At 38.5% G+C, this 15,123-nt stretch overlaps 1 protein-coding gene across 2 annotated transcripts; it reads right to left on the bottom strand.

The window, feature by feature from the left end:
• Positions 1–6,460: 6,460 nt before the first annotated feature.
• Positions 6,461–10,387, bottom strand: mnx2b (motor neuron and pancreas homeobox 2b). 2 transcript variants are annotated; one of them, XM_036209687.1, is made up of 3 exons: positions 9,454–10,387; positions 7,931–8,088; positions 6,461–7,375 (listed from the first exon to the last, which is right to left on the bottom strand). In XM_036209687.1, the coding sequence occupies exons 1-3, from the start codon at positions 9,872–9,874 to the stop codon at positions 6,953–6,955; spliced, it is 1,002 nt and encodes a 333-aa protein (XP_036065580.1). In that variant the 5' UTR covers positions 9,875–10,387; the 3' UTR covers positions 6,461–6,952. The 2 variants fall into 2 exon arrangements, with proteins under 2 accessions (XP_036065580.1, XP_024151734.1); XM_024295966.2 differs by having other exon boundaries at positions 7,931–8,091; positions 9,454–10,381.
• Positions 10,388–15,123: the final 4,736 nt, after the last annotated feature.

Here is a 15,123-nt window from a genome sequence, read left to right as displayed (position 1 = left end):
CATGTTGGATTTTGATTTTGACAGTCTATGGTCCAGATACATTCCAGGTTTCATTTACTTTGCCTGAGGCGTTTGCTGGTGCTGCCCTCTGGTGGCTAACATATCAAACTGCAGCATCAGTTCTGACAGCAGAACCGACTCTCAAACCATGAAGTTCTGGACTCACACCACCATGTCTGTCAGTACAACCCAGAGTTGAGGAATACTGGGACAAATTTTCCATGTTCCAAAGATTTTCAAATCTCAATGGTCAAAGTTTTATTTACAACAAAACATCAAAAGATGTTTAAAGTCAGAAATGAGTCTCATTTCAGACGCCCTCCATCACCACACATTAATGAACTACAGATTATTTTTTAGACAAAATGATCATCAAAAATATTCTCTAAGCATAAAGGAATATTATGTAAATTCCTTTTTTTTTTCAAAACACGCTAAATCAAAAAGGACCGGTCTCTTACACCACATTTATCCAAAATAAACCCTGAAACAAAGGAGCTCACTGTTTTAATTACTGTCACATGTATATGTACGTAAATGTGCTGCTGAGCAGCTATGAACATTTCTGACATGAGTTGTAATATGTTTTGTGATGAATCACATTGCTGACTGCAAAATGTCATGTATTTGATTGGAGAAATTCCATTTGAAAAGCAAATTTCTTGTCGAAAAAAGTCAACAAACTTGTTTGTTTCACTATCCAAAACAGAATCAGAGCCTAGACATTGTGTGATCAATAAGATGTTGACATTTATTGACCATTTCTCTTTATTGAATAACTAGAACAGACAAATGTTTTGTCCTGTATCAGAGAAGAGCAGAAACAGCCCATGTTCACTGGTAAATGTCCCTGTTAGAGAGAGAGGTAGAGCACATTCACCAAAAAAGAGGAAATCAAATCACAGCCAGGATTTGAGTTTTGTCTGTCTGTGTTTTACTGAGAGAAACATTTGAATGGTAAAATACATGTTTGATGCACAAATTAGCAAAAGTCCCCTTTAATATACTGGAGGTAAAATTACAGCATTTTCTACCAGACTGGAATCTACTTTTTTTTAATTCTATATCATCTTTAACAACAACAGTGAGAAGAAAAGCTCCTTCTTTCTAAAAGTCATGGCTGTCAACAGTATCCTGCAGTAGAAACTAAGTTAGAGTTCATAATAATTATAGGCTGACTTTGTAAGCAAACAGATGAAAAAAAATGTGCTGGAGCCAAAATGAGTTCCCAAAGTAACCACTAGATGGGGGTTTTCACCAGCAAATCAATGTTAATTTGAAAAAGAATATGCAAAATAATTCCTTGAGAAATGTTCACATTTCAATCTTCAGCCTCTCAATGGGATTGAGGCTTTGACTCTGTCATTCCAGGACTCTCCTCTTCTTCTTGTTGAGCCATTCCTTGGTAGATTGGCCGGTATTCATTGTCATATTGAAGTATCCACTTCTCCTGCTTTCATTTTTATGTGTGGGTTTACCTGTTCCTCAAACACGGAATAAGTCATGGTGAATTCTTTCACAACACCAAGTCTTTCATATAGCTGTAAAAGAAAAAGTCTGGAGTCGGATTTGCCAAATTTGCACCGCTTTGACATTTTTCTCCAAGCCTCTTCTAACTCTTTCAAGCTAGCAAACAGTAGAAAAAGACAAAGAAGCCCCCCCTTGCTCATCCAGTGTGAACACCATGGCCTATAGTTGTGTTCAGGAATGCATGTTTAACGTGTTCTTAAACATGTGTCACATGCCTAATGTGAGCTCAACAAACCAGCTTGACAAATCTACATACACCTTCCATACACCTCCTTTAATCCTTTATAAAATTAATGATATTAACATGGACTCTCTTTGGATAGGCTCCGGCACCCCCGCGACCCCGACAGGGACAAAGCGGTCAAGAAGATGGTCAAAATCCTTCCTCTGATCCACATAAAGCCGAAGGTTACTCTGACAGCGAGGCGCCCCATTCTCCATGTAAATGGTAAAACACCTTCCTGCTACAATAAACGATGCTCATGAATACATTCACCCCAAACAAGCCTTTTCAATAAACTTTACTGGCAAAATACTGCCTTTTTCACGCTTTAGAACAACGTTTTAGGTCGGGGAGACGTAAATTTATTGGGCCCTGCCACTCACCTTACTTGTCCATTAGTTAAATGACAGGACGGGGCCCAGCGAGGTGCAGCAATATGTGTGATTATGTTAAAAGATCACACAATCTGTTCATATATGGGTAATGACTCAGACGTTTGGCTGATTGATTAAACTACAGGGTGTAAATATTTTAAGGGGAGCTTGATTTATAATGCAACAAAGCAAAAAAAGGGGACCAATTTCTTTGTGTAACTATGAAACTGGGGGTTTCTGGTAACCGCTCTGACATCTCAGCGGAGGCTTGAGTGATTCAAGGGACACTGAAGCATTTTTATGGAAGACACAGGCTCACTATGCATTATTGGTTCAAAAAATAAAGAAAGCAGGAGGCCTGTCAGCACTTTTGTCAGGCTGCTGTTAAAAAGCGCATTTTCTCTTTGGAAGGAACAGCAAATTATGGATTCTAGGACTGCTGCTTGAGATTGTTTCAGAAAAGAAATGGAATCGGTGCCTTCCAAACACCACTGTGATCCATAACGCTTATAAATGTAAATGAGTTTACACTGCTCTGCACGACTTTATGTTTGCCAAACTGATAAGAAGAAATTTGCTTCTTTTAGCACCTAAATCATTAACTGCAGTAGCTTTTGTGGCTCTTTGGGTTATATGACTTGTGACTGGAAATATTTAGTCAGTTTTCAACAAAGTAGGAAGTTTGAAATAGAAGTTTTCAGGCTAACACACTGTAAAAACAGAATCTTAAAAACCCACTCGGATGAAAATGTTGTTTTTAGTGTTTTTACATGTTCTTCTGGCATTTTCTTCATGATGAAGGACATATATGAAGATAATTGAGCATTTGCTTTTCTTTATTATTGTGGATAATGAGGAAATGGAAAAAAAGCTGTTGGAAGAAGCTTGTAGTTGTTACGTAGAACCTACAATGACAAACTACAAACTCCCTGTTCTGCTGCGTTCTGTTCTATCAGCTTGTAGACAAAGAAATCCATGTGTGTCTTTGTTTTAGGGCTGCCATGATTAGCCAACTAATCGACGAGTAATCGACTATTAAAATATTCAACAACAAATTTAATAATCGATTTGTCATTACTTCATATTATATAGAGTCAGAGTGTAGTAAAGTTAAAAGTTACAATGGCATTCTGCTAGCTTTTTGGACTATTTTGACATTTATTGAGATTTTTTTTAGGCTATTTTGGGATTTAGTTAATATTTCAGCTACATGGTAGTTTTTGAGGGGCTAATTTAGGCTTCCCCCCCCCCCCAGTTATTTAGACTATTTTGGAGTTTTGCTAATATTTCATGCTCCATGCTAGCTGTTTTGGCAAATTTAGGCATTTTTCTGTTTTTTCGGCTAAGTTTTCATTCATCTAATATTATAGCTGGCTATCAGCTTCAGCGTTTTCACCAATTAGCTTCAGCGATTTTTGCTATAAACTTCAGCGTTTTTAGCTATCAGCACTAGCATCCTCCGCGGTCAAATTCAGCTCACAGCATTCACGCTAGCATTATTGCATGAAATGCTATATAGTTTTAGTTAATTTCAAGCTCATGACGGTTAAGATGTGTGCTTTACATCCAGTTTGCGCATGACCCAACTAGTCAACTAATCAGAAAAAATAATCGGGGATCAGTCGACTATTAAAATAATCGTTTGTGGCAGCACTACTTTGTTTTCCTCGTCTGATTTGTCATCATAACTGTACGGCGGGGTATCTCCAATGTTGCTCACCATTTTTGTTGTACCGGTAATGTTAAGTTGGGGACAACATTCCCACTCCCAACTCAGAGGCAAATTCCTATTGAACTCCTGCTGCTCTGTAGAAACTATATTCTAGAAAACCACACAGTTTTTTTTTGACTTCCCTGTAAATGGCCGGGTTATTCTTCCGTGACCCCAAAAGGGACAAAGTGTGTTTACAAAATGGATAGATGTCTATTTGGCTAAAGTTTTTTCCTAAATAAGAAGTGTTAGTAATAATGTTTTCAAACCCCAATGGGAAATTTTCTGCTTTATTTGAAGAAAATCTGCCAATAAGGTAAAAACTTTTTTTTTGTTCTTTTTTAGGGATCTGTTTTCCAGTACAGAATGCATTTTTATGTCAGCCGTTTTCTGCTTATCTCTTCTCCTTATACACACTACCAACGTGTCCACCCATACAAACAACCTCTGACCTTCAGGAACAGCGCCACCTTGAGTCAGAGTTTGACATTTACCACTGAAATTCCATTGTTTCCTCTTAGTTTTTTGTCAGCATGATCCAGACTATTATTTACTGAGTTGTAACACTCTTTGCAAAAAATGAAATAAAATTGTACGTACAATCATCAGAATCACTACAAGTTATTGATATAAAGAACTACAAAAATGAGGCCTACATGTGGAGAGGTTATGGAGAGACCTTCTGTTATCAGAGAACTGATGGGAAATGATGGAAGGGAGGAGGCAGTAAGAGATGAGGATTACTAAAACCATTCACCCAAATGATCTTCTCTGAATCTGAATTTTTTTAAGTGATGACTCAACATTGTATTTATCATATGATATTGTTCATTTTTCCTAATCATTTTCAGTTTATTTATTCATTTATTTAACATTGCTGCAGATCCACATCACATTTTTTGTTTTAATTTTGTTTGTTATTATTATTTTATTGAATCTGTTTTTTTTTCTTCATGTACTTTTTTCCTTTCCTTTTGTCCCATTCATGTTTATGAATTTACTGTTGTGTTTTTCTATTGACAACTCAGTTTGTGTTGTTTCTATATCTGCTGTTGTCTGACTTTCTGTGTTGGTTGAACTCGTATTTTTACTTAGAGACCATCTACCTGTTCTATCGGGATTAATGATGGAAATTAACCTAAAAGGCTACAATCTTATATATTTGCATTTTTAAATGTTATATTAATATATGCTGTCCATGTCTTAAATAAACAAGCAAACAAAGCAAGGACAAATAAAATAGTTTTAGGTTTTTGGATTGATTTGATCTTGACTGAAAGTTTAGTTCAATGGAAAAGTTGGAGTTTACAAGAGAGCTGTTTTATGCCCAAAAATAAAATGTCATTAAATTTCATTTAAAAAAGGTGCTCTTATTTTTTTAGGGCCAAACAGGAAGCAAATGCTGACAGAAATGCTAATGAATAAAAAGCAAATTGTTCATGACTACCAAAAAATGAGCAACACATTTTAATTTTTATGATTCTTATATATATAAATCATTAAAGTGATCTTGTCACACTTTGTGATGTTTGTTTTCATGCTGAGAGTTCAGATCCATATTTGACACATTGCATCAATTACTGTTTGGTTTGATTTGAGGAGCAGTTTTTACCTCAGAGAGTTAATAAAAACAAACCGTACTTAAATTATTTTTTATATAAATTGAAAAGACGAATTTTTCCGCCTAATAAAAGTGCATTTGATTACCATATAAGTGTGTGTGGTGCTGCTCCCCACGTCCTCCTCTCTGCTCCTTCATCACGGCTCCTCACACACTCAGTGCAGTCGCACACACTCATCGCACTGTTGCTCTTGGTAATTAAAATGGGCCTGTGTGACCACTCACCATCAGGCTTTTTATGACTTTACCTCCTATTCATTAACTTAATCATTTGGCTATCAGTAAACCCCACCAAGTAATTAATATCTAAAAGGCTTTGCAGTAAATTAAAACCATAATTTGCTTTGAGAACCACAGAGGTCCGATGAAAAGGCCAGTAGAAGAAATGTTCCTGTTCCTAATTTAAAAAGAAAACGCATAGTATGTTTGTTTGCTTTACACAAATTATTTGTGATTCTGTCACAGAGGTTTTTTAAAATCTATTTATATGTATGCATTTAAGTGGTAAAGATAGTATAATTTGTAGGTGAATTTGCAGTTTACTTAAGAAAGGATTTCTGAGCCTCCGGAAAGGTTTTAAATTATCTTTCAGATCCTCGTTGTTGAATAAAGTTCAACATCTGATGACATTTTTAATGATTTCATATGTAAATTATGGTGCAAGGCTGTTGCTTTGGGAATTTTTAGGAAATCAACTACAAAAATAAAAAAAAAACAACCCGTAAAATGAGCTCAAACAAAAATGTTGTTTTTATTATTTTTTGTTGTAGCTTTTTTAAAGCTTTATAATAACACCACAAGCAAGTCATAGATAAATACAGATATGATTTCACCGTTTGCAGTCATTCAAATAAATTAGGTTCATCCAAGTCTCATCTGAGGGACACACATCAAAGTGACAGACATAAAGAGCAAAGATATTCACATCAGTTCACAGAAGTAAAAGAAACTCAGTTTTATATGTGTTTGCTGAGAAAATGTGTTTATTTTTTTTTTGTTTCTCAGCTCAAAATGTTCTTATTGAAGCTGCTTCAATGCCACCTTTTACTAGAGAATGCATCCGCAACTGTTTTGTCTCTTTTCCCCGTCTCCTCGAGTGAAAACTCACCTCAGCAGAAGAAAGGCAGGAAGAGTCTGCAGGTTCCAGAACAATATTTCAATATTTTTTTTATGTGTTTTTCTTGTTTATGTAAATGTGAGTAGAGGATGTGCAAATATGAAAATGAGATGAGCCACATCAGGACCGTGGTGGTGCTCTCATTATAATAGTTTTAATGCATGCTACAAAATGTACAGTACTCTGTTTGATGAAACGGTACATCCTCATCGTTCTGTGTGTTCTAAAAGTGTTTTCACAAAAGGTCCCACAAATTGTTCCTGGGTGGAAACTGAAAAGGTTTTTGGAGTATGTTTTTTTCAAGTAGCTTAACACATTTTTCAAAGAAACCTCTGTGTAACACTCAGGAGATTCCCGAGGACGATCTGGAGTCTCCTCACAGTCCTGCTCCGATCTTCCTGTCTCCTCCTCCCACCTGCACTCCTTCCAGCTCGTCCTCAGAGAATGGGCTGTGAGGACCGTAGCTGTTGCTGCTCTGCAAGAAGTCTGTGGATCGAGGAATCGCACCTCGGGTACCCAAAGCAACAGGGTACGCGTGATGGCTCTCCTCTTCTTCATCTTCTTCCTCTTCGTCCCCCACGTCCTCCTCTTCGACCTCCTCCTCTCTCTCCTCATAGCTGAGGTCCATCCCCCTGTCCTTAGAGTGAAGAGCTCGTCCTCTTTCCTCAGATTTACTGCTGAAAGTCTTTTCTCCACTACGCAACCGCTCCGACTCCACCTGGTTGGACGCAGCGGCCTGCTCCTTCGCCTTTCTGCTGCGCTTCCACTTCATCCTCCGGTTCTGGAACCAGATCTTAACCTACAAAGAAATTAAATCACTATTCCAGATGTAAAAAATGTCTGTTTTGGCCTGGCTTTGTTGTTATTTCACAACATAACTAGATGTATTAATATATATATATTTTTAAATAATTCTGATTTAAAATGTGTATTCAATAATCTGTTATTAGATTTGATTAGCCTGGTTTATTGTATGCATGTTTTTAGGGCAAAAAAATAAAAATTTGGTAAAAAAAAAAAAAAAAAAAGTTTATCTGAACTTGAACTTATATTAAATCAAAGACAAAAATGAAAAAACTTTTTTTTTTTGGCAGAAAACCCCACAAAAACAAAAAAAGCACATAGTTGTGAATAAATCTGTTGTTGCACTTAAGTCAATTTTAATAATCTAATTTTTTACTGAAATGATTTGTGTTGTTTATTTGAAAATTACAGTTTAATATTTAGCTTTCAGGTTAATATTTTTTAATCTAAAGGTTTATTTTACTTTGGAAGTTAAATGTTTTACAAGGTTCCTCCCAAGTGTTGCTGCTGAAGGGCTGAAATGGTGAATCTTCAGCGGCTGCCTTCCTACCTGTGTCTCAGTCAGCATCAGGGAGGTGGCCACTTCGAAGCGCTTGGGTCTGGACAGGTATTTGTTTAGCTTGAACTGGTTCTCCAGCTCCAGGAGCTGCTGGCTGGTGAAGGCGGTGCGGGGCCTCCGGCATTTCCCCAGTAGGCCAGACTGAGGGCCTGCTGGAAGAGGAAAGGTAAAATGATCAATCAGACAGAGTTACTAAAAGTTAAACACAAATTTACTGATTTATAATTTGTGATTTTGGGCTGCAAGGTTCTTTATTTGTTCAGAACTTGTGTTTTTTTTAGCCTATTTTGCTTGGACATCTAGAATACTTGGAGGCATTTCTTGATGTTGAAGGACGTGACAAGTTCACTGTAAAGCTGCTGGTAGCAGAAGGCACACCTATGCCAGCACTCTCCGGCCGTCATTAACTGTAATGGCTTTACTCTAGTTTATTGTTGAGACACAACAGAAGCAGGCGCAGAGGCCATAAAAACGCAGCCATGCCATTAACGTAATGAAAATTCAATGGAGGCTTTCGGGCTTTTATTGACAAAACTACAGAACGTTTTAGGTGTTTGTTTATAGTTCCTTCGTCCCACAAAGACAATTGTCATCCTGCTGGCGTTTATAGAGATATAAATGTGGCCAAAATGAAGAATATATATGATGCAGACTTGAAGACTGTGGGCCACTGCACGGCGAGGTACACCGGATGACTTATTAATATGGCCCGCATGAAGGACTCCAACTATACAGTGAATGAAATATTATGAGCACAGCTGAAAATAGACTGTAAATTACAATACTAAATCTTATGGGGGTGGGAGGGGCTTAAAGAAAAACAATTAATCTGAAAAGCTGCTTTTTTTCTGTTTGACATTAAATTCTTATTTACGTACAGGCCTCAAAATATGATAACATTATTTTATAGACATCTTTGCAGCTGTCAAAATAGAAATAAAAAATAAAAATTCAAACAATATTAAATAAAAATATTTAATAGTAATCATGATTAGCAATAGGGAATCAAAAAAATAATAATAAACTACAACCCCCATCATTGTTAATTAATTAGCCAAATTAATATATTATTGTTTTCAATTTTTTATAAATACAATTATTTCAGAATAAAAGCATCTCTTGGTGGGTGGATGCTGTATTCTGATCTTTAAGGAGACTAATCTTCCGTGATAATTAAAAAAAAAATCGTCACTTCCACCATTACTGATAAATTAGCCAATTATTAATAGATTATTAATGTGTTTTCAATTGCTTTAAAAATAAAACTATTTCAGAATAAAAGCATGATTTCCATTTTGGTGAGGTGCTTTAATTGGAGCTCTAAGTAAACTGATCTTCTGTGATCATAAAAAAATATATTCACCATCCATCATTATTAATCTGATTCTTAATAGATTACTATGTTTTCAGTTGCTTTAAAAATAAAATAATTTCAGAATAAAAGCCTAATTTCCTGTTTTGTGAGTGTGTTCTGTGATTAGAGCTCTAAAGTTGGCGTACACAGGCTGACTTACAGCTGTAGTCCGGCATCCGCGGCATCATGATCCCGGCTCGGATCCAGTGCTCCAGGGGCAGAGGCGCAGCCATGGCAGCCGCCTTCAGGTGCTCCGGGTAGGTCTGCGTGAGCTGCGTGAAACCCGTGTACGCCAGCGCGGGGTGCTGCCCGCCCAAGGCCGACAATGGATAGATGGGTGCGTGGTAGATGCCGGGAATCGCACTTTGGGACATGGCAGCGATTCCCGGATGAGGGAGACCCAGGACGCTCGCTTTGGGAATGATCCCTGTCTGGAGCTGAGCGGCCCTCGGGGAAGGCGTGCCCGCGCGCCGGCAGGACACCGGGCTTTCCACCGGACTGTCGGTGTTCAAGTCCTGGCTGACGCGCGTGACCTCGTCGGCCAGCAGCGCGTCAATCCTGAAGTTTTTGGACTTTTCCATGGCGGGTTGGAGCACAGAGAAAAGCGCACAGGTTTGGGGAACGCACCTGTGCCGTGCGTCAGCGCGCAGCCTCTGCAAAAAAGCGGCGCTCCAAAACGCATCTGCCTCCAGCAGTCTTCCTAGAAAGCAGTGTGGGTTAGTGGCACCTGCGCTCGCGCTCCTCCATTAGAAGTTACACCTTCACGTGTCACTCTGCGCGCCGTCCTTCACAAACCACAGAGGTATCTCTCCATCAGCCATCCCACCAACTCCACAGAAGGCAGGTGCGCGCTCGGATTGGCTGACGGCTGAGCTGCTCTGACCGGCCTCTAATCAGCTAATTACCCGCTCGTTTCTGCCCCCCCTCCAGAAAGCCTTCAGAGTGAGGTAATGTCCAACCTCCGTCCCGTCTGCAAACACCTCCGACTGCATCAAAGCTGCTCCAAACAGTGATCTGACTGCACAAAAGAGTCAGTGCTGCAGAAAACAGAACTGCGTTTGAATCTGAAGAATGGCGCACACAAAGGCCACAGCAGCGCCATAAAAGTTTACGAGCAAGAATTGCACACAAACCGTATAAAAGCGTAATGACTTGGCAGAGGAGGCTATAAGTTAATTGGCCTGTTGCTTAATGTGAGCTAATTCCATTTTAAGACCTGAAAAAGGCCGAGCTGTTGCTGCGGTTATAGGGGGGAGAGAACCCCGCACCGCACCGCACCGCACGATCGGCGGTCAGCACATCTTGCGGGAGAATAAAAATACAATCAAATTTAAGGAAAAAATAAAATGAAAGCAACGCAAACAAATGACCATTTATTCAAATACATGCAAAAAAAAGATGAATTTTACGCTCAATAATTCATTTAGGCCGAAATGACAGTTAAGAAGCATTTATAAAAGCGTTTGATCATGTATTTTATTTTTTAGAATTTCATTTAAAAAGATGTTACTGTTTGGGGTTGATTTTTTTAGACAAATTGCTTTGTTGTTGCAGATCGAAATAAAATTAAATCAAATTAAGGAGATCTTAAACTGAAGGAGAAATTGTAAAAATATTGTAGCTACCTTCATAGTGAAGTTTTTGTAAAGTAAAAATCATCGATGCATAGTATTTTGGAACCGTAAACTAATGTTTTTTTTTAACCTATAGAAACAATATATTTTTGTTTTTTCGTTTAGAAGACGGATACGTTTTTAAGGTTTGCGTGTCAGATTTACATGTTTCACGGATGTCACTATCATCTGAACTATTCTTCAGCAGCTTTAAATCGTCACCCCTAATGCCCTGTAATAAAGATGCGCATGCGCTGGAGCCAAAGCATCCTCTGAAAATTGAAATCCTTTCTGCTTTTACAAATCAAAGTCCTCATTTGAGATTGGACTGCAGCGTGAAGCTGACCTCTGGAAAATGAAAGGTCCTCGCATCAGCTGTCCTCCTCAGATTGCGGCCTGTCTCCAGGTTCTCTCCAGGATTGAAAACAAATGTGCGCATGCTTGCTGATTGTGTCCCTCAGCCTCTTCATTTTTTTATTTGAGGGTAATTTAAACATTTAAATTAAGGAGTAATGAAAGCCGTTCCTCCTCCATCAGCTGCACCATTCTTGTCTCATCAAAGAAAAAACAACGAATATTATTTTTTGTCAAATTACTGTCTTGAACGAGTCAAAATCAGAAATTAAAACACATTAAAGGCATGATGAGTTAAAATAAGATGCAAAACTGACCTCCAGTTTGCAGCTAAATTTAGTCAAATTATTAAATGCTTATAAGGAAATAAATAGTTTATGACACTGTCATAAAAAAGTAAAATTAAAAAAGGCTGTAGTGACTGAAAACATGGATATGTCACCTTGGTTGTGAATAAAGTAGCCTTTTTATATAATTTCCCCTTAATTTTTATAATTTTTTTATGTTTGCAAAATATATACTGTACTTCAAACAGCTGCGCCACCAAGTGTTTGTTACAGAGTATCCTCTGTGGCTAATTATTACCTGTTCTCTGTCTTTTTTTTTTTTGCTTCAAAGGTTTACATGAAACCGTTAAAGTTTGTAACAGTTTTTATTTAGTCTCTGATATGATCGAAATGCTCATTCTTCTCCATCATATTTCTTTGCAAACAGCTGTCCTCTTGGACCTTGCAGAGCTCTCCAAATGCAGTTTTCACCTTCCCAGCCATGAGAAAAAAGCTGCTTCAAAGAGGCCGCCGGCCCTTGACAACAAAGCCGCAGTTTTATTGATAAGTTAAGCGGTGGTTAACTTTGCGGCCATCAGGAGTTTACGGAAACATCAAAGAGCTTATCAGTAATTACAGGCATATTTTTCAATCATTACCACATCTGTGAGACGGCCTGCCCTGTCCTTAAACTAATCAAAGTTTGCTCTTGAGCTCTCGGTGTGAGCGTCGGTCACTTCCACTGGGTCACAGCTTCCCATTGATAAGAGATTTCCCTCAGAGGAGAGAACAGGAGCTGACATGAAGCAACATTTCACCTTTCAGTGTGAAACTACAGTAAGAAAACACTAGGAACTGTTTGGTTTGTTGTCACTGATTCATTCCAAGATTGATCAGTTTGCTTTGACGGCGCGCGTCTCTGTTTGTGCCACACACCGCTTTTGAAGACATCACCTTTCCAAGGTCCTGAGCGCGGCGTCCACGCCACGGTTGTGATAAATGATCCGGCCGCACAATGGGCTTTCTGTGGAGTGGAAATCAGCTCCCTGTGTCCCTGGTAATTAGACTAATTCCCACAACGTTAAATGCACATGATAAATCAGCGTGCTTTTTGCCAGACCTTGAGACCAAAATTAATGCTGTCTCATTATGGAGATAAAGGTAATTTATTAGAGTTCTACTTCTCCTCTCAGTCCCTGTACCCCGTCCCCATCATTTATTAACCGATATTGAGCTTTACCATATGACATCTAGTCCACTGGACATGAATCTCCTTCTGTCTGCCTTTGCTACTTTGGCCCTTCCCAACTGCATTTTTTCCCCCTTCATCAAGTAAGAGCTAATGAAAATCTTTGCTGCACACATTAGTCAAGACAATATTTCATGGAATGTAGAAAACTAGCATTAATTTATCAATATAAACAGAACAGATGAAGGCAAAGCAAACAGCAGGTAAAAGCCATATGAAGGGCATGTTTGGACATGGATAGTCAGAGAGATTTGGGTGGAAGTGGGGAACAGCTCACACGCTTTCGCTTGTTTTGGATTGTTTTCATTGCAAAGAGCCTGGACATTGTCAACATGTGTTGTTGCACAGTTGTGTGGTGGTTACTACTCATCTCACAGCAAGAAGGCCCTGTTCTTCCTGTGTGTAGTTTGCATGTTCTACCTGTTGATTGTCTGGTTTTCTACCACCAAAGGTGGAGCTCGAACATTTTATATGTGGGAGCGAGAGGGGGGCAGAGGACTTTGAAAGGGTGGCAAATGAGAACAGCAGAGTGGAAGTTGTGCTTCCACAATGCAAGGGTTCACAACACAAGTACAATGAATTCTTCCCTTCACAATAAAAGGGTTAAGTAAATAATTTGAGGGGCTCTTTTGTTATTTTTCCTTAAAGAAGCTTATATTGATTAATTCTTAATCTTTCTCAATAACTAATAACTAATATTGACTCAAAAATTGCCTCACTGTAGCTCCGCCCCTTTCTCCCACAGTCCTAAAAAGTGCTTCACAGGTGGATTCGTGGCTCCAAATCCCACTTTGTTAGAGTATGAGCTGGTGACTGTGAAATTGACTGGTAAGCTGTCTTGACTGTAGCTAGTCTTGAAATAGCTAGGATAGGCTCCAGCAACAATGTGGCCCACCCAGAACCAAGTAAGATAAGAAGACGCATGGATGTTGCGTAATGTAATGTTGAGTGACATTCCAGGGCATTCCAACCTGTAAGTACCAGTAGTAGAGATGTGCCCAACAAATTATTTAGTGTTTCTTGATGGGAGTTTATTGTTTAAAAATGTTTAAAATGATAAGAATGAGACATTTCCATCAACAAGTGTTACAAAGTCTGATAGGAGCCAGAAAGAATAAATATGAGAGCGACCTGGCTGCAGACAAGATGGCGCCTGACATCGTCCAGAAGCGGAAATTATACAATTTACCTTAACCCTAACTCTAATCCCAACACTAACCCTAACTTGAACTCAGAAGTGTTCAGAATTGTCAAAAAAAAAATCAATAAAGCTTAAAGCAGGATAAACCGTAAACATTAGGGTTGCCAATTAAAATAAAGTTATTTTTGAGTGATACAGGGAGTCTTCCAGTTTCAGTCGAGGACTTCCGGTTTTGGATACTGAAGTCTGTAACCAGTTACTCTTGGTCATTTTTAACTGTTGGTCTCAGTCAGGACCCTGAAGTTGCCCCAAATAAGCCCGATCCAAAGAAAAAAAAAAAAAGATGAGAAAGAAGAAAATGTTTCGGGTACACTGGGTCAGAATATGATGCCCTGGCTTCTGCAAAAAAAGAAAACAAAAGTATACTGTCTAGAAATGTCTGGCTCCATATCTCCCCAGAAGACCTTTGCTCTTGTGTGCCGATGTCTGTCTGCATTTAGGCTTTAGTGAAACCACAAAAGAAAGTAAAACAAGAACCATGATTTTCCGGCGGACCAGTTTGTTTGTTTGTTTTGCACCAAAGTTTAGACAAGTTTTTGCACATGACCAGAAGTAACCAAAGTCACAAACTCTGGGGTGGCCCAAACAGTTGTGTGCATGGAGTTTGTGAAAAGTTATCCTCTGAAATAACATTTATCTGAAAGGCTGTGAAGATTTCATTGCTTTCTTTTTCTGCACGTTCATTGTTTATAACCCTCCACCTCCTCAGCCCGTCAGAGATGTTTGTGCTGCCAGTGGTTTTTGCCAAAAACAACACAGCTTCATGGTCAAACACGTTCGCTCGGCCAATTCTCATGTCCTTTTCAAACAGGACATAAATCATGCTACGTCCTTGAGTAAGAAAAGAATCGTTCAGACTACCCATTCCAAACAAACCGAGCTGTTTTTACAGCCTCCAGACTGACGGACAGTAGAGCTGATAGTAAAAAAATCACTTCTTTGTAAACAATAAAACTATATATATATATATTTTAGTTACAAGCCATTTTTTCAGTATACTTAAAGATTTGAACTTTAGAATTGTTTTGGGGATTTAAAACTTTAATTAACAGAGTTGAAAGTGATTGGATCATTAAAATAGGCAAGCTGAATGCTAAAAAATACACCCTGAATTAAAAAAAAAAGGTGCAAGTTTGTTCACCTTCAA

This window comes from Oryzias melastigma, linkage group LG3 (genome assembly GCF_002922805.2).
Source record: "Oryzias melastigma strain HK-1 linkage group LG3, ASM292280v2, whole genome shotgun sequence".
Lineage (NCBI taxonomy): Eukaryota > Metazoa > Chordata > Actinopteri > Beloniformes > Adrianichthyidae > Oryzias > Oryzias melastigma.
This window is presented reverse-complemented; position numbering and strand designations above follow the sequence as displayed.